General features: G+C 38.1%; 1 protein-coding gene across 13 annotated transcripts in view; it reads left to right on the top strand.

The window, feature by feature from the left end:
* Positions 1 to 24,802, top strand: part of LOC119792970 (ELKS/Rab6-interacting/CAST family member 1-like) — a 163,860-nt gene that overhangs the window by 36,293 nt on the left and 102,765 nt on the right. For 8 of the 13 annotated variants that reach the window (XR_005282049.1, XR_005282050.1, XM_038299841.1 and 5 more), the window contains 5 exons: positions 4,792 to 4,929; positions 5,996 to 6,136; positions 10,857 to 10,997; positions 13,133 to 13,326; positions 20,795 to 20,806. Coding sequence is in view for 10 of the 13 variants with exons in the window: in XM_038299841.1 (XP_038155769.1) it covers positions 4,792 to 4,929; positions 5,996 to 6,136; positions 10,857 to 10,997; positions 13,133 to 13,326; positions 20,795 to 20,806 (626 nt within the window). In the remaining 3 variants the exon portion in view is untranslated. The remainder of the gene's footprint in view (positions 1 to 4,791; positions 4,930 to 5,995; positions 6,137 to 10,856; positions 10,998 to 13,132; positions 13,327 to 20,794; positions 20,807 to 24,802) is intronic. The other 5 variants (XR_005282051.1, XM_038299843.1, XM_038299848.1 and 2 more) reach the window with 1 other exon arrangement.

Raw genomic sequence — 24,802 nt, forward strand, 5'->3', positions numbered from 1 at the left:
CCCATTGACATCATCCAGCCCAAGGTTAAGGTGATTTCAGAAGCTTAAATTTAGCCACTTTTAGGATGTGTTTAGTATTCCTACCCTGTTTAAAGGCAATTGAATGCTAAAGCAATTTTAAAATTTGTTTGAGCCTGTGTGGATTGGAGGACATTAAAAAAAAAAATGATTAAACTTCTGCACACACGTCCTTTTCCTAAATATGTTTGATCTTTTTCTCTACCTTTAAAAAACAAACAAACTTATATTTAATAAGTCTGTATACAACAAGCGTTTGTCTTAGTAGTGTTTACTCAGTCTCTTTTGACCCTGAAAATTATTTTTGCACCATAAAAAACACATTTTTGCAGTACTTACTCACACATCCATCAACTTAACAGCTTTGATACTTTTAGCTCCTGCATCAGTAAACACCAATGTTAATATAGTTTTTTGAGAACTACTCATGTTTCATCCCTACAAAATCAATTTTTATTTTTTATTTTTTTTTTTACATCTTTGGAATTTTCCTTTTTCTGATCAGCATATAGGACAGGTGAGAGATCTATAGTTTCAAAATATAAAAAAGTTTTTGTTAATCTGTTTCTGATGTTAGCCACTAGATGGCGGTGTAGGACAGAGAAGAGGCTGGTCGTTCTGCAGGTTAGAAAAAGTGGCATGTGTGGGAGGATCTCATTGGAAATAATGTTTGATAGGCAGTCTTGATTATCCATTCCTATATATATTATAAAATTAACTGGAATAAAGTAATTAGGGGATAACAAGCTTAGGAAGACGCGGTATTGTCCCCTTTATTATAATCCTGTCTCCTGTATTTTTGCTTTTCCTCTCCAAACCCTCATTTTTAACCTTTTTCTCTATCTTAGCTGAGGAACATGTCAGAATATTAAAGATATGTGTGGATAATCGATATGCAAAATCAAACGGGCAGATATAAAGCAGAGACACGGAGGGGGAGGAGAGAGACATGGTGCGTTTAAAATCTGATGCATACTAATGACTTCCTCTTGTTTAATAAATGATGACCTCTGCTGTCTTCAAAAAGAATACAGTTCAGAGCAGGCATGTGAGAGACGCTGCTGTTTCCTGCTCCTTGATTTCCTCATTTCCTCTCTTTATTCTTGCTTTTTTTACACCCTTTCCTATGTTTTAACTTGCTCCTTGTAAGTGAATTACCAGGAACGTAGAGCCGATTAGTAGCAAAGGTATCCGTGTGATCTTCTTTGGGCTGAAATAGAAGGAGAAGAATGCGCAGACGGCGTTTCTATATGTATATAAGTGTGGCGCTCATTTGCCATCAAGATCAAAGCGACCCGCAGCCTCTCAATGTCAAGTGTGAGGGCTCCTCTGTGTGTGTGCAGGAGTGTGAGGAGGAGGAGGACGTGTCAGTCAAGCTGTCAGACTAACGGTTGATTAATGAGGTGCTTGAAATGTTTTACTGTATGAACACACACTTTTCTCCACTGCTGGAAATGTGCATCTCTCACCTGCAGAGGAGGTTACACATCAAGTTTTTTTTTTTCCTCTCTTATTTTTTGAGTGATGCTGCCAGTTTTTCCAGATAGAAATCCAAAAATGTAGACAATTAGAAACGTAAAAATAACTTTTGCACTTCTTCCAACCAGCTATATATGACACCCGAACATTGTTTTTTAAAGATTGTTGTTTTTTTCTTGACTGTTTTACCTGTTGCTCATCACCTGTATTTATTTGATGTCTCTACTATTCCAGTATTTGACTGAAGTATAGTTGTTTTGGGTGGAAAGTAGGGCTTAACCAATTAATCGGATTTTATCGTGATTAATCGATTATTGGAATAATTGTCAACTTTTTTAGTAATAGATGAATCATTAACTGGAGTATAGGGACTGAAAAAATGTATTTAGCTGACAGAGCAACTTAGAGCAGGAACTACACTAAGATATATAAGAAAATATGTGGCATCAATGACAAAAAATATATTTCTTTAGGTTCAAACTCAAGGTTTCCTCTCCCAATAGCATGGTAGAGGCTGCGTCATGCTAAGGGTCATCAGCTTGTTTGAATCGAAGATTGTTTGAAATAGAGGAATTTAGGGCTTAAACAATTAATCTGATTAATTGATTATTAAAATAATCATTAATTAATTTAGATATTATAGGTAATATAGGTTTTAAAACATGCATTTAGCTGACAAAGAAGCCCATCTTGAGTGGCAGTAATACAAAATTGTAAAAAAAAGTTTTGAAAAAAGTTTTCGTTTATCAATCTATCTCTATCCAGAACTCCTCATGTGGAAAAGTTTTAGTTTCACCTGTTTTAATTCCGCAAAAAGTCTTTTTAAAGGAGCATTTGGCTATTGATTATTAATTGATGAATCAAAAAAATTATCCACAGATTAATCAATTTGCTAAATAAATGTAGGGGTAGTCCTAGTGGAAAGAATTGATTGTCTTCAATAATCTTACCAAATATGTCTGATTGGATTTAATTCTGCAATTGGCCGGATTATCCTAATGTCTGGTGATGCTTTGATCTAAACCATTTGATCTGTTGCTCTGATAAAAATGTTAAGCTTGTCAGGTTAAGCGTCTTCTATAGGTGTTCCCTCAGCGTTATAAATATATCATCTTTTCTACAGTTCTGTCCAGCTCCCATTTCTCTGCTGAAGTAAAACATCTCTATAACATCATGTCATCATCATCAAAATGTATTGTGGTTTAAGGGTTATTGGTAATTTCAGCTGTTTACCATGTATGGTATTTTATATTTAAGCCAAAATGTTGAAATTAATCTATTCTGGTCTGATCTTCCTCACTTTGATGGTGTGTTGTGCTATTTCTGGGCCACTAGTGCATAAAGGCCACAACAACTACACTAGCTGTTATTTTTCAGGCAAAACATTAAAGAGTCAATAAGATGCATTGGAGTTTATTTGATCTATCAGAGCTGAGTACATTTATATAAGTATGCTTTCTGATTTTAACTTTTATAAAAAAAAAACATAACCTATTAATTAGAGCTGAAACAATTAATCGGATTAATATCAACTAATTTAGTAATCGATGAATCGTTAACTGGAGTATTGAGGATCTAAAACATACATTTAGCCAACAGAACAACAGTAATTATATCAAAATTGTATATTAAGGAATAAATATTTTATCTTTAAGATAAAGTTGCTATATCCAGAACTCCTCAAGTGGAAAAGTTTTAGTTTCACTTGGTTTAATTTTGTTAAAAAAAGGAACCTTTTGCTATCTGATTATTAATTGATTAATTGGAAAAATTATCAGCAGATTAATCAATTTGCAAAATAATCATTAGCTGCAGCCTTACTATTAATTTTCTTTATAATTAACAATTTTCCACTACAGTTTGCTTGTGTGTAGAAAAAAAAATCTGGTTCTAATAAGATAAAGTGTTTAAAATTTAAGGTGTACTATTCCGTTTTGGGAGATACTGTGTTTTTCATCTAGATTATATCTGGTAGTTTGGTGTTTTAGGGGAGAAACATCAATGTTTTACCAAATCATAACTGGAATACAAGGGTTGAGAAGGAAAGGAGAATAAGGAGAGAAATGTGTATTTGGATTGTGGGTTAAAGGGAGCAAAGTGAGAGGTTGTATATGAAATCCTACCTCTCACTCTTCAATTGCCTGAAACTTGCAGAAAGAAGTGATTCTATTTTTGTTTCAGAGGCTTGTGAGAAATTTAGTTTGCTTTTTTTAAGAGAAAATTGTTTTGCTTCGAAAAGAATTTGAAATAGGAGAAAAGAAATGAAAAGAAGGGAAAGTTACTATAGAAATAAGCTTTAAGGTATTAAAGGTTTAGTTTGATATACAGTGCCTTGTCTTTCTCTTTTGGTTGTGAAACAGGAACCAGATGTTTTAATACTTTCAATATATGTGGTTTTATCACATTATCACCAAATGTGTCAGATTTTTTTTTATTGGGGTTTTATTTTATTAACTCAAAGACGCAGATAAGGCTCCAATGCAATTATAGATGCAAGTAATTGACTTTTAAACCTCTGACCTTTAAGAACAGCTGGATTTATACTTGAGACTGGATTACACACAGCTGGATTAGAACATGTGTGACTTCTAGCAGAGATTGCAGCCCTGGATTGAGTTTAGAATTAGCTAAAAACTTGACTGACATGTTTTCTAAAGGAGACTGTGCTTATATATTTCAATTTAAAGCCTAGTTCATAAGTTTTAGATGTGTTTACATTTGCAGTTATTCCAAAAGTATGTAAGTTAGTACATTCTAAATCCAAAGCATAGAGATTATCAATAAAAGTGGCTAACTTTACATGTTTTAATGCTTTCTTGGAGGTGGTAAAATGTTTTTAAAATAAGCTGAGACGATTTTACAATCTCCTCGTTCAAAAGATGCTTCACAAGTTCTCCTTATTTCATTATTGCTTAACAAAAAATTATTTCTTTGGTCACTTTATGTTCTTAAAATGATTTAAAACAATATTAGTTTTATTTTAATTCAAATTAACATTATTAGCTTTTTTCTCTCCTGTTATTGCTAGTTCTTATGATTTATTTTTGAAAGTTCTGGAGGCGATATACGTGTCAAAAATAAATATTTCTTTAAGTAACATAATTGAAATTATCTTTTGGCTCATTTAGAGACTGAAAAAACATTTGTAGATGTTTAGCTTTGTGTTTTCAGGTAGTATTCTCTATGTTAGGAACTCCTGGAGCAAAAACACTAGCCCAAAAATTTTAATTCTCAATGTTCGGCAATGAAATATGCATAAAAACTAGTGTAGCTGATGATTGTTTCCGTCTGCAGATAGAGAACCTCCAGGATCAGCTGCGGGATAAGGAAAAACAGCTGAGCGGCCTGAAAGACAGAGTCAAGTCTTTGCAGACGGACACGTCCAACACCGACACCGCGCTGGGAACGCTGGAGGAAGCTCTGGCTGAGAAGGTACACATACACAGACGCACGTACGTGAACACATCGACGCCCACCGCTGGTCAACCTCAGGTCAGCGCCCGAGCAAGGTTACATTAATAAAAGCTTTATGAGCAAAACCACCGACCACCCACATGTTGACCCGGTGACTCGAAATAAATGGAAATGAACCAATAATTACACTAGCTGTCATAATATGAAATTATTCACAGGCTGTTTTTATAAAACACAAGGAGCCGGCCGGCATGCAGCCACATGGCTCAGATTTACCCATTGATCACTGTTTATGTGTGAACATTTAGGTTCAAAACTGCATTGAAGGGTTTATGACTCTGCAGGCTGCTTTTTCAGGGGACCCCCGCTTTAATTCTCAGAAAATAAAACCATTAAAGTTTTAGTTTTTTACTCTTATAGATGATTATGTTATAAACTCTATCCTCTTTGGCCCTTCAAACACACTCAGGAAGCACGCTTTGAATTGACCAATGACTGATATTCACGGTGTCGGGGAGGTGTGTGATTGTTGGCAGGAAGAAGCAGCTGACAAACTCCTGCTATCCAACCTCCTTCCCTTTTATTTCCATCCCTTCTCTGCTTTCTGACCTGTTTTTTACATTCAAGCCTTTCAACATTTCTTCTCCTACATTCATTAGTGTGTACTCTTTAGCCTTTTGCTTTTTTTTTTTAATTCTTTTTAGGTGTGTGAACTTTTCTTTTCTTTGAACTGGCCGTTCTGTTGTCCTGTAGCTATAGAGATGGGACTTTCTGTTTTACTGCTTGCAAATTCTACATTTTGCGCCAAAGTACATTACGTATGTAAAATCACCCTTGGCTGTCAGAGCCTGTCAAAGCTGCCATGTACATAAACTTTAATGTGACAGTTATTAGTAGAGAAATTTGATATTAAGTGACGGTGAATGCTTCTTGGAAACTAAAAGGTGTTTTATTCTCTTTTTCTTTAATGGCTCTTTCACATTGTCCGCTTTCCTTCTCCATTCTGTTATCTTTCTTTTTCTGAATGGATTGTTTTTTTTTTTTTTGTCTAACTTAGTAGTTTCTGTTTTATTTCATTCACCAGGAGCGGATAATAGAGCGACTGAAGGAGCAGCGAGAAAAGGAGGAGAGAGAAAAGGGAGATGAGATGGAGACCAGTAAGAAGGAGCTGAAGGAGCTGAGAGAAAAGGTCTCTCAGCTGCAGGCTGAACTGGCTGATCGGGAGGTAAAATCTCCACAAAAACTCGGAAAACTTGGTTTTAATGCAAACCAACTTGATATGTCGCAGGAGAAAAGCCTTACTGTAAATCTATTTTAAATGTGTGAAATGCACAGATAAACAGTTAGAAACAATGATCTATTTTCCAGTTGTGACCCTTGTGAGCTGCACAGGGCTGTAGGAAGAGAGATGAAGCATTTACTCGCTTCATTTTCCTTGTTTTCACCCCAGAGCTGTCGGGAAGCACAGCAGGAAAGTTATAGCTGACTATGTCAGGAAAACCACGAGTAATTAAAATGATTAGATTTCCAGAACTCTATAGGTGTCAATCTAGATAATCAATGCGGAAACATGTTGGTGAGATGGACAATAATACCCTTTGAAAGCATATTAATAACCAGATATGTGCTGATGAGGAAAAAAGGGACAAACAAAACGCCTCGATCCAAATCTAGGTTCTGTTGATGTAGAAATCTGCGGGTTTTTACCAGGTTTTATTTATTGAAGTTGAAACCGCAGCTTTGCAAAAACTATGGTTAGAAAACAAAGACAGTTTGGCAAAGCAGCATGTAAGGAAATTAAATAGACGATTTTATTGAATAGCTTGTAGAGCCATTTTTAGCAGCATAAGTCAAAGTAATGGTTTTCTATATGGCTTTATCGGCCCACTCTTCCCTGCTTTATTTTATTGAGATATACCCCCTCTCAGTTTTAACGTCACTGAGTCAATTTAACTTTATTTCTGGATCATCTTTCATACAAAGCAGCGAAAGGCAAAATGCTTCTTGCAGGAAAAAAAACACCTGACGTTTTTGTTTTGTTTCTTAAATAGGTACATTAGGAGTCAAATTGGGTAATAATATGATGCAGGATGTAAAAAATTATTTTTAAGATTTTTTAAGAACACTGAAGTTCTGTAAAGTAAATCTAAAATAAAATACAAAGATCCTGGCTGCACTTTAGTCATGCTGAGGTCCAAACTTTGACTCGGTTGCAACGTCTGGATTATTTTCCTCCTCTTTTTCTTTTAAACATTCTGAGATAAATGAAGGTCATGACTTTCTCTCAAAAGCTTATATGGCATATTTAACTTTTCTGCACATTTCAAGCTTTTCCTTATTTCTTTCATTACCAATGACTACATAGAATCTCTGTTAATTTCTATTGATCTAAGGTTGCATTTAAATCATTTCCAAACCTTAGATATTTCTTAAGTTTTGATGTGTTAAAGAGACACTTTCAAAGATAAAGATACGTGTGCAACAACTAATGTGCAATCACTATTTAATACCCTGTGCAATTACATCTTTTATATTTAATATCCAGTGCAATAACTATATATATATATATTTATATATAAATGCCTATTTATATAAACACCCATTAATACCCTGTTCAATCACCCTGTGTAATAATCCTTTTAAATAAGAGACTTATATATATATTTATGTGGAGGAACTGTATATACTGTATAAACCCCATGCACCTTTTCCTCCTTTTGACACCTTCTCCTTTGCAATATCAATAAAGCCTTATCAATCAATCAATCAATCAATGAATCAATATGGATAAAAAGCTTAGCTGTGCTAAGCTAAATTACGACAAGCTGGTATAAAAGGAGAAACTCATGTCCTGTTAATCTACTGGCAGCATGAAACTCTGTGGTAAAAGTACAAGTTTATTCTACTTTTGATCTCAAAATGCGTTTGCAAAGTTCACACAATCAAAATTTTACTTTTAAAAGTTAACGAGAGATATTTTTTGTGAAAATTCCTCTTTTTTGGGCTAATTTTAGTGATTGTGGGATCATAAAACCTGTCCGTTTGTGTTGAAAAATACACAGAGTCTCCCAAGAGAACAAGCATTCCTTTCTGCACTGCCGAACGCAGATGTGAGGTTTGTCTGACAACACCAGTGTATACACAACCCTAAATATACTCTGAGTAAGCAGGAAGGTTTCTCTGACCAAAACCCAGTCAAACATGATGATCTGAAGTCTGAAGTTGGTAAGGTCAGTCATGGGTGAAATTACATGTCTGAGCATCTCTCCTTCTGGTCCCGTTGGTTTCTGTTTCACTGTCTCTACCAAAAGAGAAGACGAGAAGGAAGGCGAGAGAGATTTTCACAGATGGAAGGATTGAGCCTAAAAGTGTGAGAAGAGCCAGGTCATAGGAAGTATTACATCCAGACAAGGAAAAAGGATAAATCCGTGTTAAACCACTTGACTTTGGGCTAAAAGGGCAAGACAAACTCCTCTCTTGTCGCAGATTCCACCCACCTTTGCACCGTCACACAACTTAGAAAAACTAATCAACCTAGCATGCATAACTGAAGACCGTGACGGGAAACTGGATCACCTGGAAAAAATCCATCCAGCAACAAACAAAGCATGCAAATTATAATCAGAAAGGTCCCAGTAAAGGTTTCCCTCAGGAACCTTTCTGTTGAAAGATGCTGCCAGGAAATAAGCAGGTTGGGATGTTTTTATAAGCTAAAATACTTTCAGCCTTTAAATGTGAACAAAGGGGAGGCAGATATGTGTTTACATGCAGTGCCATGGAAAACTATTCATACCTCTTTTAACCAAAAGAATCAAAACATGTAATTAGGATTTTAGATGACTTTGGTGAGTAACCTACAACACCTAGGAACACACGGAGATGGGTAAAGCTGTAAAGAAGTTTAAAGCAGTATGCTGGTGAAGATTATCAGTCTTTCAGGTTATAGTTATTCCAAAAGAAATTTAAAAAACAATCCACTGGACTTTGTTTCCACCTTTGAAGACGTTTCGCTTCCCATCCAGGAAACCTTTTCAATTCAAAATGCCAGAACTAGCGTTGAGTTTGAGGCTTTATAGAGTGGAACAAAACAAGGCGTAGTTTTGGCTTAGAAAACTTCCTAATTGAACCTGAGGAACGGTCCCCGGGCTGCTCAGTGGTGCAGTGGGTAGCACTGCTGCCTTGCAGCAAGAAGGTTCTGGGTTTGATTTCTGGCCCGGGGTCTTTCTGCATGGAGTTTGCATGTTCTTCCTGAGCATGCATGGGTTCTCTCCGGGTACTTCGGCTTCCTCCTACAGTCCAAAAACTTGACTGTTAGGTTAATTGGCTTCTCTAAATTGTCCTTAGTTGTGAGTGTGTGAGTAAATTTGTCCTGTTTGTCTCTGTGTTGCCCTGCGATGGACTGGTGACCTGTCTAGGGTGGACCCCGCCTCTCGCACGTAGACAGCTGGAGATAGGCACCCACACCCCTCGCGACCTCACTTGGGATTTAGCATGTAAAGAAGATGGATTGATGGATGGATGGAACGGGTCCCCCCCTTAGGAATGGGGGGTATTTGTGTTCTTTTTTTATCCTGCAATACCTGATACTGGTCTATGTCTCTGAAAGGGGGTCGTTAGGGGGGAATTGTTGGCCTGGCTGGACAGGCGAGATGTTTAAAGCAGGAATTGGATGGAAAAAATATATCAAGCTTTTCCTAAGGAAAGATGCCTGGTGAAAAAGCATTAATAAAAAGAAAGCCTCATGGTGCCTTTTGAGGAGCTGAAGAGATCCACATTTGGCCACAAACCTGATCCCAAAGCTGAAAGAAAGAAGTACCATGTAGGAGACAAAAGAAGGGCTTCATGGTCACATGATATCTAAATTTAAAATGTTGAGTTGGGGTTTCAGGTTAACAGAAATCCAGAGAAGAAAAAACTGAATGAATCTGTAAAGGACAGAAACTGAAGGTCTGTTTTCCAGCAGGATCTCCACCTTAACCTACAGCAAAGCTACAAAAGAATGGTTAATATCAAAGCAAACTCATGTCCTGTCAAAACCCAGACCCAAATCAAGATGAGACCCCTGATAAGAACTGGAAATAGCTGTTCACAGACGCCCTCCATCCAACGGAGACCATCTGGACTGTTTTTTTTTTAAAGAGAAATAGGCAGAAAGGTTCAGTCTCCTGACGTACAAAGCTGCTAGAGACTTTAAGGGACTCGCAGCTGTAGTTGCTTCAAACGGTGGTTTTAGAAAATGTCTACTCAGCAGGGCTGAATAATGATGACGAACACCAATCTTTCGAGATATTTATTCATACAAGACTTTAAAATAACATGGTTTTCCATCCACTTCTCAGTTGCTGTATAGTTGGAACTTATGAGCTACGACTGTCTAGAACATAAAAGATAAATAAAATGCATTGAGGTCTAAGGTTCTACTGTAACTTCATATATTCTATCCATTTGCTCATCCATCCACTATGGAACAAATTTCAGTATATTTTTCTGAGAAGATATTATTAAAAGGAGGGAAATGTTCTCTGGTAAAAGATTTTAGTAACAAAACGAATCTTTTAGCATCAATCAAGTCCCTATTTATTTACCTAATTTCCCTTTTCATTAATAACTTATGACTAATTACTTTAGGCCAGCTTTAGACAACTTTTATTAGATTGACTGCTGTATGTTTGCACCATATATGTTTAATGCTCTGCACCTCTGTATCGATGCGGTTTTGCAACAGTTTTTTTTTTCTTTCTTTCGCACTGTTTACATTTGATCACTGCTGCACTTTATGAAACTGAAATGTTCTTAAAGCTGCACAAAACAGAGTTTCGTTTTGTTTACACTTTGTGTATGCAAGATAACAATAAAAGCTGTCTAAGTTGAAGTCTAAATTAAAATGGGATTCATCTTGTTCCCTTTAACTGTTTCTCTTCATCCTGGTAATCATTTCCCTTTAGACCTCGGTGTTGGATCTGAAAGAAAAGGCCTCCTCACTTGCATCCTCAACTCTAAAGAAGGAAAACAGGCTGAAGAATCTAGAAATCAATCTGGAACAGAAGAAGGAAGAGTGCATCAAACTGGAGAACCAGCTCAAAAAGGTTAGTGGATTCTGGCCTGTGGATGAAAGGAGATAATTATGTTTTCATTCCTAATATTTCCTTGTCTTATAGAAAGGGAGGGAAATGAAAATACATTTGTATGTGTGTGTTTGCGCTTGCTTGTGTATCAGATGTCTTCTCCCTCACAGTAGAGAAGTGTGTGTATGTGTGACAGCCTGCTGACAGCCTTACAGTCATTTTCACAGGCTCGGGAAGACATCACCACCATGACACCCTGAGTGTGTTTGGCTGTGTGTGTGTTAACATGTGAAAAAATGTGAGAAACAGAGAAAAGAAGAATATGTACGAACATGTCTGTGCAGCGTTTCCCCTCGCCAGCCTTTATTTTTAGTCTCTTTCTTTTTCCCCCACAATGGATGGAGGTAAGATGCAAGACTTTCCGCCGTATTTCTTTACTCCACCAAGTTCCTAGTATATCGTGAGCCACCCAAACATTTCCTCTCCACATAAGGAGCTGTTAAAATTGTCGTCCATTTCCAAAACTAATAGGGGTTTATGTATTGTTGGACCAGGGCGCACGCACATAGACGCGCACACACACACAGCGTCAATCTGTCCCAAGAGCAACATTTACTTCTGGGAAAACACACAGCTGTTCTAACCTCTAAGCTGGTTTTAACCTGTTGTATTTTTCTTTTATCTATTTTTTCTTCTGCAACCAATTTGTTCCATCATTACAGCTGAGTTAAAAAGAAAAAAAAAGATAAAAACCACTTGAATTGACTGTAATTTGCCCCTTGGAGTTCAGAAATATGATGTCCATAACAAGAAGCTTCAGCTTTGATGTTTAAACTTAGCTCAACTAGACACGAACAATATTTCAGACTAAATTACAGTTATTGGCTATGCAGAGACATTAAAAAAATGTTTTAGTAACACAATGATAATTTAGCATCAATCAATCCCTATTTATTTACCTAACTTTTCAATAATTTCTTATGTCTAATTACTGTAGGTCAGCTTTAAAATGTGAAGATAAATTAATATACCATAAGACATGATGATTTTAACCTATCAGGAAATGCCTGCAGTAGAACTTTCCACTGGCATACACGTTCGCATATCTTTAGTGACACTAAAAAATGCTAAACAATATACTTTAAATCTATAAATGGAATGACTTAATTGCTTTTCCTGAACCGTAGTGAAGACTTTCCCCATGCAAATGTGATGATTTATGACCGCGTCCCAGTCAAACATTTACACAACCCTGAGCCTCAGCTGTGTTTATGTGCTTATTAACACATTTTTATAAGCGAGCATGAAAAAAACTGGGAATGTGAAATGAAACAAGGTGACATGGTGACTTCTGACTGCACCAACAGTGGAGGTGGAATTTTCACATTAAACAGGAAGTGAGAAAAGGGGGGGAGGAAGCATCCGATATCCAAAAAATAAAATATGTGGCATCAGTGACAAAAAGTATACTTGGAGGAGTTTAGGTTCTAACTTGAAGGGCCTCTCCCAATAGCATGGTAGAGGCTGCGTCATGCTAAGGGTCATCAGCTTGTATGAATCTAAGATTGTTCAAAATAAAGGAATTTAGGGCTGAAAAATTAATCTGATTAATTTTGAATAATCATTTATTAATTGAGTAATCAATTAATTGTTAACTGGAAGACATAGATTTTAAAACGCGCCTTTAGCTGATAAAGCGACCCACCTTGAGTGGCAGTAATACCAAAATTGTAAAAAAGATTTTAAAAAAGTTTTTTGTCAATATGCTCTATCCAGAAATCCTTAAATGGAAAAGTTTTAGTTTCACCTGGTTTGATTTAGTAAAAAAATATTTTTTAAGGAACCTTTGGCTATCCGATTATTAATCAATAAAACAAAAAAAAAAATCAACAGATTAATCAATTTGCAAAATAATCATTAGTTGTAGCTCTATAGGAATTTCTTTATATGAAGGTTCAAATATAAAGTGTCTTTAGAGCGGCGTTTTAATTTTGTGGCTCCATTAGTCCCCTGAGGATGTATCTGTTTCACCTCCCAGCTCTCACATTAGGCCAAGCACATTTATTCTGGGTCGAGTATTGTTTTGATCAAACGGTGGTCCGCTTATTTTGAAAGCCAATGCTTGGTTTATTTTTAATAATAATTTTCTGTTCCAGGCTCAAAGTGCAGCGGCAGAGTCCCAGGCCAACACTGAACTTACTGAACGCATCTCGTCCCTGGAGCAGGAAGTGACCCGGTGCAGAGAGGAGGCTGGGAAGGCACAGTCGGAGGTGGAGCGACTTCTGGAGATCCTTAGGGAGATGGAGAATGAAAAGAACGACAAGGAGAAAAAGATCCATGAGTTGGAGAGGTGAGAGAGAAGAATTAGATTTGTTAGGGAAACAAAATCAACCATTTCTAACTCTTTCCTGATTTTTTTCCTTCTTATTTCAGCATAAAAGTAAGAAGGAAAAACTGAGTAATTAAAACAAAACGACTTTAATTTCCATTCGTTCCTCGTCTGCTTAGTTTTAAACAACATAATGCTGAAGTTGATGGAAATCTCTGGTATAAATGACACGTTATTTATCACTGTATTATTTTCCCCCTCCCCTTCTTCTGCTTTCCTTTACATGTCAACTCTTTTCTTCATGTATGCGTGTGTGTTCAAACTTATACTCATTTATGTTTGAACTGGGATGAGTGCGTTTATGTCTGCCTGTATGACTCATAACATCTCAGAAATCCTTCAGCTTCTCATCTGTGGCGCTCGCAAAAACAGGCCCCTCCCCCGGCTGCCTCTCAGCAGCCAATGGGGGGGCTGGTGTGGGACTACTTGGGCACGTGAGTGGCTGGTGGCCCCTTTCGGTTAACTCGAGACCACTGCACGATAAGGGCACGATTATTACAACCACCCATGTGGAAAAGTCCTTGAGAAGCTGCTGCTTGATAACAGGATGCTGTTTAAAGTATCATAACCACAAGCTGGGATCCTACAGAGCCTTGCAAAAGCGCTGATCATTTTTAACAAGGTTTCTCAGATGACAATCACACACATCTGTGTTTTTTTTTTTTTTATGTAAAACACAAAATGCATCAGTGAAAATGCAAAGCATGCCTAGTTTTGTGTGGTGGAGGTCCATTTGTTTTCAGCCTTTCTTCAAAGTAAAGTCTTTACCAGCTTTGCATTTTGACCTTTAACTGTTTCTAAAATAGCTCAGGCTCTGCAGACAAATTTTTGCCTGTCTATGATATAAAATCCTTATAAAATTGCCCAAAATGTGCAAAGATTTAAGGGATGTAACTACTTTTGCAAGCCGTAGGTAATGTACCTGTAAGGTCCTTATTTGGCTCCATTTTGCACAATTAACAGTAGACTCGACCAAGGTTAAAACGGCAGTAATATCTTTGGTTGTGTAAACTTTCAGAATTTAAGCTTAAGGTGACATATTTGTCTTTTCCACATGGGCCGGGCTGAGTACGTATGCTCACTAATAATCACCAACAAAGAGTTGTGGCATTGGCTCATTACTCACAAATCACACTTTATTGCACATTTGGACAGCTCCGTCTCTGGAATCCAGAAATTGTGCTCACTTGTACGCTGACACACACTCCACATTAGCAGAGTTTGGGTCGTCTGTTGCTGCGGCATGACAAGCCAAACAGCTTTGTAAAATGAGGCGCTGCTGTTGCTGCCTGGCCTGGCGCTCTCTGAGCCTCTGTTCTTGTCAATGATGCAACTCTTTTTATTAAGTTTGCGGTTCTGTTCTCTGGCTTCACTTTTGCTTAACTTTCAGCAGAGGATGCTTGACTTTAAACTTCTAACTCACCTTTTTTTTTTATCTTGTATTACGAATGTAAAGGTTAACTAATATTATGTGTTTCTAACCTCTTTTCAATTATCTATTTCATTTTGGATCAATCACCTCTCTGTCTTCCACAAAACCTTATGTTTACCTTTTAAATTATTTTTATCTGTCAGATCGTCTGCCTGTTTCCTCTGCATGCTGTTCTAACTCTTGTACTTGTCTCTTACTAGGGCTAGGCAATAAAACAATGTCAATATACACTATATTGCCAAAAGTATTTGCTCACCCATCCAAATTATTGGAATCAGGTGTTCCAATCACTTCCATGGCCACAGGTGTATAAATTCAAGCACCTAGGCATGCAGACTGTTTTTACAAACATTTGTGAAAGAATGGGTCGCTCTCAGGAGCTCAGTGAATTCCAGCGTGGAACTGTGATAGGATGCCACCTGTGCAACAAATCCAGTCGTGAAATTTCCTCGCTCCTAAATATTCCACGGTCAACTGTCAGCTGTATTATAAGAAAATGGAAGTGTTTGGGAACGACAGCAACTCAGCCACGAAGTGGTAGGCCACGTAAACTGACGGAGCGGGGTCAGCGGATGCTGACGCGCATAGTGCGAAGAGGTCGCCAACTTTCTGCAGAGTCAATCACTACAGACCTCCAAACTTCATGTGGCCTTCAGATTAGCTCAAGAACAGTGCGCAGAGAGCTTCATGGAATGGGTTTCCATGGTCGAGCAGCTGCATCCAAGCCATACATCACCAAGTGCAATGCAAAGCGTCGGATGCGGTGGTGTAAAGCACGCCGCCACTGGACTCTAGAGCAGTGGAGACGCGTTCTCTGGAGTGACGAATCGCGCTTCTCCATCTGGCAATCTGATGGACGGGTCTGGGTTTGGCGGTTGCCAGGAGAACGGTACTTGTCTGACTGCATTGTGCCAAGTGTAAAGTTTGGTGGAGGGGGGATTATGGTGTGAGGTTGTTTTTCAGGAGCTGGGCTTGGCCCCTTAGTTCCAGTGAAAGGAACTCTGAATGCTTCAGCATACCAAGACATTTTGGACAATTCCATGCTCCCAACTTTGTGGGAACAGTTTGGAGCTGGCCCCTTCCTCTTCCAACATGACTGTGCACCAGTGCACAAAGCAAGGTCCATAAAGACATGGATGACAGAGTCTGGTGTGGATGAACTTGACTGGCCTGCACAGAGTCCTGACCTCAACCCGATAGAACACCTTTGGGATGAATTAGAGCGGAGACTGAGAGCCAGGCCTTCTCGTCCAACATCAGTGTGCGACCTCACAAATGCGCTTCTGGAAGAATGGTCAAAAATTCCCATAAACACACTCCTAAACCTTGTGGACAGCCTTCCCAGAAGAGTTGAAGCTGTTCTAGCTGCAAAGGGTGGACCGACGTCATATTGAACCCTATGGATTAGGAACGGGATGTCACTTAAGCTCATATGTGAGTCAAGGCAGGTGAGCAAATACTTTTGGCAATATAGTGTATGTCACAATAGACATTTGAATTATTGTCACAATATAATTTGAATTCTGACAAAACTGCACAGCATTCTGGGTAATATAAGCAGAGAAAAGCTTTGCCGTCAAGTTAAACACTGTTAATGGAGGGTTAAACTCTTAAAGGTTTAAATACTGTAGGGTTTGGATTGCAACTCAAGTTCTTGCTTTTTTCCCCCCAATGAGTAAAACAAAAATATTTTATAATTATATGTACTCGTACTCGTACTCGTACTCGTCGTCTCCCGCTTTATCCGGAACCGGGTCGCGGGGGCAGCAGACTAAGCAGAGACTCCCAGACTTCCCTCTCCGCAGACACCTCCTCCAGCTCTGTTGAGGGAAGCCCTAGGCGCTCCCAGGCCAGCCGAGAGACGTAGTCTCTCCAGCGTGTCCTGGGCCGTCCCCTGGGCCTCCTCCCAGTGGGACGTGCCTGGAACACCTCCCGAGGGAGGCGTCCAGGGGGCATCCGAAGAAGATGTCCGAGCCACCTCAACTGACTCCTCTCGATGTGGAGGAGAACCGGCTCTACACTGAGCCTCTCCCGAATGACCGAGCTCCTCACCCTATCTCTAAGGGAGAGCCCAGCCACCCTGCGGAGGAAGCTCATTTCAGCCGCTTGTATCCGGGATCTCGTTCTTTCGGTCATGATCCAAATTTCATGACCATAGGTGAGGGTAGGAAAGTAGACCGAACGGTAAATTGAGAGCTTTGCCTTTTCGCTCAGCTCTCTCTTCACCACGACAGACCGGTGCAGCGTCCGCATTATTGCAGCAGCCGCACCGATCCGTCTATCGATCTCCCGCTCCATTCTTCCCTCACTCGTAATTATATGTATTGACTAATAAACATGTTGGTTGTGTTGGAGCATTTTTTTTGTTCCTTTTTTTGCATAATGGAAAACTAAAGAGATTCCATCCATTCATCAACACATATAAAATGGGCTGCAACCCTATTTTTAGATTAGATGGGATCAAAACTTTTTGATAAAACTTGTCACCTAATTGTATTGGCATTTTCCTCTGCGAAGAATTTAATATTCTAATATATTAATCTTTCGAATAATGTACCGACTCAGAGACCAAGAATAAAAGTTAACAGGTTTATTGAAGGTTGGCAAAGAAACACAGATGGAGAGTGATGTTCTGCTGGGTTATGTCGGACCTCAGTGAACACGTGAACCGGAACCAGAAACACTGAAGGGAAGATCACTATGATCAGTTCAGGGACCGTGAGAAAAAAGGACTGAGGCTTGTATTTTACTGGAGTGGCACTCACGCTTTGGTTATTCCTTGGTTCCAGTTTGTGGAGTTTAATCCAGAGAAGAAGGAACTCATTGGAAAGCAGACAGACAGACTAACGTTGGACTCAGGGGAGTAAAGGAGCGGACTGTCACCTGGTTTTCCAGTAGTGGACTTGAACGGATCATGTGGAGATTTCCCCTTGCTCAGTGTGACTCAGATAATCATTCCAGGGGGGTAGAAGGTCCAGGCTGATCCAGTGTTTCAGGAAGGCTTCCTGCCGAAGAACAATGACAAAACAAGCTTAGACTCAGAGAGACCAGACTAAGGTTAGACTCTGCTAATCTCAGAGTCTAACCTCTAGAGTAGCCAATACTGGCAAACACTCTGGTGTCGAGGTAGTGACAGCCCACTGCTCAAATACTCCTCTGGTAATGACCCAACGAGCCGCAGGTTGTCAAGGCCCAACGAGGACAGGGCACCATCTGGTGGTGGAGAGAAGAAAAAACACAAAAACAACCCACACAAACTGGAATCCTAACAGTTATGGGGTTTCTTGTGTTTACATCTTGTCATTATTGTGGCATTCTGATATCAAAAAATGTCATTACATGCTGTTTAAAAAACTCTTTAGGAGTAAAGTACACTTATTTCTATTAAACTGAGTGAATATGTTTGGGTAGAAGTATAAAGGAAGGTTTAACTTTAAAAAAAAAATGATTATTTAATGTTCCAACAAAAGACTACAGCAAACCTCGGGGCAGCAAACTTTCAAAGAATAAAAGAAGGCAGACAGACTCTGATTTAATTCACTTTTTTATACTTTTAGAAGTGCTGTGGGTTTATTCTGCAGATTGGGACTGATGAAAAGGCAATTCTCTGAAAACAATTGTGTTTGTCTAACTAAAGTGAATTTAATCAGTGAGTTTAAGCCCCCTGCTTATTCCCTGGGAACTATAATTTGCTGTTTTATGGGAGTCATCCAGAATCAAAAACTATTGTGACAATTTCAACACCCTCTAATTTAACAGACAGATTTATTAAAAGTTTTTGAAAATATAGTTTGGTTAATCTACAGGAAACTGCCTTTAAAAAGGTAGTTTTTTATTTCTGCCTCCGCTGCCTAATCCTGTAGCTAAAATAATCTAGATGTCATTAGATAAAATTATGATAGATTATGATAGATTAGATAAAATTATGCCATCTACAACATCCAGAAAAGGCTTCAGGATTAACAAGTCTGGAAATATATAGCTTTTTCCCATTTCAAGGTTAGAATTAGTTTAAAAATGAAAGAAATTCAGATCCAGACATCATTAACCTGCCTGGGAAAATACAGAAAATTAATTAAAAATATTATTTTTTTAGCTATTAGTATATGCCACCATTTGTATTTGGTTTGCCACATCAAACATTAAGATTGATGTATTTTGGCAAACTGTATTTACTTAAAAAGAAAACTCAAACAAAATTTTTCATACCTTTCAACTCTTCGTATATCAGGGATGGATTTTATTTGGATTTAAGGGTTAAAACACAAAATTAATAGTTTAATGGAAAAAATAGTTTTATTTATTCAGCCTTTGTGAGACATTATTTGTTGAATCAGCTTTAACTGCAATTCCAGCTATAGGCTATTTATGGGATCAGGGTGTTTTTTTTAATACTCTAATAATCCCAGAGGGATATTACATCTCTGCATTTAACCCATCCCCTTGGGAAGCAGTGGGCTGCCATTGTGCGGCGCCCGGGGAGCATTGTGGGGACAAGGGTCTTGCTCAGGGTCAGATTAAATGGGAGAGTCTTAAAATTAAATTATTAGTCTTGCAATATACTCTATATTGAATTTAGGTCTGGACTAGATTTAACTAAACGATCTCCATTCCTCTCCAATGTCATCATGAGCAGCCTCATCTTAGCTGAAGAAAAGCTTCCCCATAGCATGATGCTTCCATTACCATGTGTGGGGAAATTTTTTTCAGAATCTCTCATGTGAACCCCGGATCGCTGCTGCTTCTCCAGTTACTATTGACCTTTAAGGTGCTCAGTAAGATGTTAAAATCTTGTGATATTGTTTTATAGTCAAATTCTGGCTGGAACATATCCTCAACTTTATCTATGACCTGTATGGTGTGCTCCAGGATGTTACTTGTTCACATATGTTCTCCAATAAACCTCTGAGGCCTTTTCAGAACAACTGCAATTATATTTACATTAAATGGTAGACTCAGTGCAGTGATTTAATCACGGGAATATGTTGAGTAAAAAGTTCAGCCGTAGTTTAAACAAGAGAGCAACAGGAGTAGAAATCAGGCCTCTTTCTCCCCTCGTGTAAATCCAGCTGTACAGGTACCAGATTATTTATTTCAAGAACTGGGATGGTAATTGGAGCATTCTAAAGTGACTTCACACTGAGGGGAAATGGAGCTGAAAATCTGCCCCGATGGCCAAAATAAAGGATTTGGAAGGACGAGTGGAAAACAGAGAGAGGGAGAGCAGCAGGGGAAGTGAAAGGAAGGTGGTAGAGGAAGAAAAACAGTAAGAATGTCATTTATTAATGGGTGGAGATGTAAGAAAACCTGACAGGGTTGGGAGAGATTTGTGCCTATAAACCCAACTAATGAGAAATTCACAGATTTTATAGCTGTATTGTTCTTTTATGGACAAATTTGTCTCTTACACTTTGTCATTAGCATGTTCTAGACTATAAAACTATGTTGGGATTAGGGCTGTGCCAACTTTAGCATGTGAACCATTTTGTGGAGACTGGGAAAGTCCTTTTTTTTTCTTTGTATTTTTGTATACTTTGAAAGTTGCATGAAATTTAGTGCTGAGTGCAGATCCACGGAGTGCATGCTGTCAGTGTGGGAAGTTTGGTTACTGGGCTAATCCATTCAAGAAATTATAATAATGAACTTGGACCATCTCATGCTTTGATTGGCTGATTCAAAGGAGCTTTATTGGTGAGGGAATGAGTTGAGGAAAGCATGACTCTTATTATTTAACATTCATTTACAAAATAGAGCAAGAGGTGATCTTGGTGTCTGTCTGCCCTGTCATGTCCGTCTCCCTGCATAAATGTCTGCCAGCTGTCTCTCTGGTTAATTATGTTTCTCTAGCAGCTCTTCTGTCTTTCCTGTTCTTTGAAGATTGATCAAGCCAGCTAACCCAGAACTCAACCCTTCTTTCCCCTCTCTCACCTTTCTCTTTTCCTTCTCTCTGTCTTTCTTTTATCTTTACGATGCCACGTTGTCTGCTGCGCTACCCAGTCTTGCCTCAAGGTTAGTATCGCACGCCTATCTTTCTTCTTAAGCCCGTCTCCCTTCGTTTTTTCATCTCTCTCCTTCATTGTCATACTGCGTGTCCTTGCATGGAGACACTCTGTCACAAACTGCGTCTAATAATTCTCATCAAGTCTGTCTTTGTAGGAAACACCTTGACTTTCTCTTCACTTTCTGTCACATTGCTCCCTCTTTGAACAGGAAACATCATCGTTTCTTTCTTCCCATCTGTGTTGTATAACATTTTTGCTGGTCTATTCACTTTACACGTGTCTTAACATTGACGCAAACAGTTTTAAAAAAAAATGTAAATGTAAGGTATCACAGAAAAAAAAATCTAACATTATACAGACATTATAACTGATGAAATGTAATCAATTGTGGCCACCAAATTCTCGGACAGCTTTGTACTTTTATTTAGGTCTTTTTACCCATATTCTTTGTGGACGTTTTGTCTGTATTGAATATATTTCAGAATTTTTGTGTTTTTTTTTTTTGTTCATTTTATCACAATTTACTGCAGCAGTTGCAGATTTGTGGCACGAAAAACTATAAAATAAATGTTGGTGATGATGCATTGTATTGGGATGAAGAGGGAAGACGTACGATGTTATTGTGCCATGACAGGGTTAGTACCTTTTGTTGTGACATAATTTTCTAATTATTATTTTATCAAAAACTTATTGATGAAAACAGTCTCAGACTAAATACTATAAGTGCCCCCAGGTATTAAAACTAACAACTTAAATAGTCAGAAAATAAGGCCAACTCCTCTGCAGAGTTTGCCACCTTAAGCATAGAGTAAGCTGAGGTGAGTAAATCTTCCTGGGTGCATACAGAGGGTCTGTGTGGCGTAGCATGTCATAAAGTAATATTATTATTCTTGATTTTCTTTTTCTTTTTTTTTTTGTTAATTGCAGGTCCAAAATTATTTACCTTATCAGATGTGTTGATAGGCTGTTTATTATTTCACCTTTTTCCATGGATCTCTGGAACAGAAGTTCAACTAATACACAACAATATGAAGGCAAATACAAAATCTTCCAGCTAAGCACCTTAATTTGCTTGAGATGATATGGTCCACCCTTATATATATAACCCTTAGAGTCCAGACACAGAAAGAACTGCTACATCTAGGTAACTTGTGGACAACTGTAGAACTATGGTGGTGGGTAATTAACATCTTTCTGGTACAATGGTGTATCATTGTTCTAAAAAGTTGGATTTAAACAGATGTTCAGATTTAGGACTAAGAACAGGTGTTTTAAAAGAAGGGTGAAGGAAAACATCTTTGTTGAAAAAGAAGAGTCATCACCGAACAGAGCAGGAACTTTTCGGTTTCATTTCCCAAGTGATAGAAGTCTTACTTGGTACTTGTTCCAAAAACACAAGCAGTCACACAACAATCATGATTCAAACAGCCAAAACCAAAACAGACTCTAATGACAGGGAGAAAGACTGGGAGGGGGGACTTAGCATCTGACTTGGAACTGGATTAGAAGGATCGGCCTTCAAATTCTTCAAATCCAACTACAAATCGGTTTAGCGGAGCCACCAGTTTCAACACCACAAAAGGTGTTGAAACCATGTCAGAAAAACTGAAACTCTGGTTCTCTCCAATTTAAGGTTGTTTTGTGGTTTTAAACAGACTTTTGTTTCATCATATAATCCTTTGTTTTAAATTCCTTTTACTAAAATGCTACAAAAGGCGCTGTTTCTTCTTATTGACTGGGAGTGAATAGAAAATCCCAGAACTTCTGTCCCTCACCTGTTGCAGTGGACTGCTGGTCCGCTGGATAGAAGGTTAATATTAGACTTTTTACTCATTTGCAGGAAGATCTCACATAAATTAAAGACGTCTTTGATCAAAATATGGACAGTCAGTTAACCAGAACAAATAGTCTGACAAAACAAACGATATCAACATTTTATTAGTTTTATTACCCATTATTTTAACAGATACCATAATATAGCAATGTTTATAGCCTTAATTTATAGTTTCTTTGCTTTTTAGCTCTCCTATTTGCTCTTTAGAGGTCACCATTGTAATGGGATTTCATTATGTGAAATCTGGGGTCTGAATATGCTCCTTTTTAATAGATCTATCAAAATCATATAAACTTTCTGACCTACGCATTGCGATGAGCCACATAATTGTTCCTTCTGGTTTTTGCATAAATCTGCTGGTTTGAGTGTTTTGTGTCCTCAGATGTGTTGTTAATTCTCCACAGTACCAGCTCTTCCTATGTTTTTTTTCTTTCTTTTCCTCTAACTTCTAAAGCCACGAATCCCCTGGCATCTTGTCTGCCTTTTCATTGCCGGTTTTCTGCAGCTTTGCGATTCTGCTTTAGAAGGAGAGCAAACAAAGAAAAAAGCTGGTACAATCTCACTTTCTGGTAGATGACAGAGACTTTTTTTTTTTTTTTTACATAGAATCTCCTCCTCTGTATTTTTTATTTCCTGTTTTGATCTGAACTGAAGAACTCTAAAAACGTCCAACGTCAATGTTTCCAAAGCTCCATTGCAGGGTTTCATTTTGTATGTGCGCTTTAGTTTGTGTTTGATCTAGCGGAGGTCCTGAGTGTTGAGCTTTTGCAGGGATTTGTGAGCTATTGGGTGACAGCAAGTATAGGCACACTCCTGCCATCACAAACAAAGCATAATGCGTGTTTTTTTCTGTTTGTTTTGTGTTGCACACATGCAATAGAACACTTCTGAGGAGGAATTTGGCAGCAATTAGGTGAAAACACCAAAGAGCTGAAAACTGCAGAGATTTATCTCATTAAATTCATTCGCACTATTGAAGAATATAAAAGAGCTTTTGTTGGTTTAAAAAAATCAGCAGTTTACCTTGGTTATTGCTGCTGTTTTTACCTTTTGCATACAACTGGAAGCACTTTGGTATTTTTTATCTGAAATTCTCTGCTCTTAGTTATGTTGTGTTGATTTGGCTGCATGTTTCAGATCTTAACCCTGTTGAAGGACCATAGGAGTGGCTGTGAGATATTTATATAAATATCCTAGGAAGAGTTTTAAGTGCCATACAGGTTCTAGTTTTGTTTATGACAAGAGAAATGGGCCCAAAGCATCACAGATCCTTCACCATACTTGGCAGCAGTTGTTTAATCTTACTGAAAAGCTCAAACTAAACCCTCTGAGACCAAATTGCATAGTTCCAGTTTAGGCTCCAGCTGTTTACTTTTGAGATGGTAGGACATGGTAGTTAATTCAAAGATGCCATTGAAAAGCTCTCTTATATTTAGCTCTGTCACTATAGAGCTACATAGATGTTTTCCACTGTGCTTGGCTACAAGGTAACCTCAGATCCTCATCCAGCCCTTTTAGTCGCAGTTGTTTGAAATGTTAATAATTATGACAATTTGGGCAAGTTTAGGAAAATGGCTGTTTTTTTTCTAGAAACTTCTTAAATTCTAAAGCTTGCTTATTTTTCCTGTTTTGTGCAGAGCCTCGAAAAAATTACCGTCTTTGTCTTGACATATTTATCTCTCAAACAAAACATAAATCAAAAGATGAGTAACTGCTTAGAAGTTACTAGAAAACCTGATCAGCTTAAAAAGAAAGTAAACAGGCACTAATTATAGAATTAGAATATCATGAAAAAGTTGATTTTATTTTCAATGATTTGAATGAAAAAGTGGAACTTGGCTGCTATGTTTCAATTGTTTATTCCTTTTCATGTTATAACTGACAACAAACTAAAACCCCAAATTCAATTTCTCAGAAAATTTGAATATTAAGACCAACACCAAGAGGGATTTCCAGAAATGCTGGTCAACTGAAAAGTATAAACCTGCACAGAGCTCAGTACTCAGTTAGGGCTCTTGTGGTCTGGATTGCTGCAGCAATGCGGTGCGGCATGGAGTCCATCAGTCTGGGGTCCTGCTCGGGTGTTATTAGAGTCCAGGTTGCTCTGATAATAACTCCCTCTTTACAATAGCCCATAGCCTTTCTATGGGGTTAAGGTCAGGCAAGTTT

This window comes from Cyprinodon tularosa, unplaced genomic scaffold (genome assembly GCF_016077235.1).
Source record: "Cyprinodon tularosa strain WSP-4 unplaced genomic scaffold, ASM1607723v1 ctg437, whole genome shotgun sequence".
NCBI lineage: Eukaryota > Metazoa > Chordata > Actinopteri > Cyprinodontiformes > Cyprinodontidae > Cyprinodon > Cyprinodon tularosa.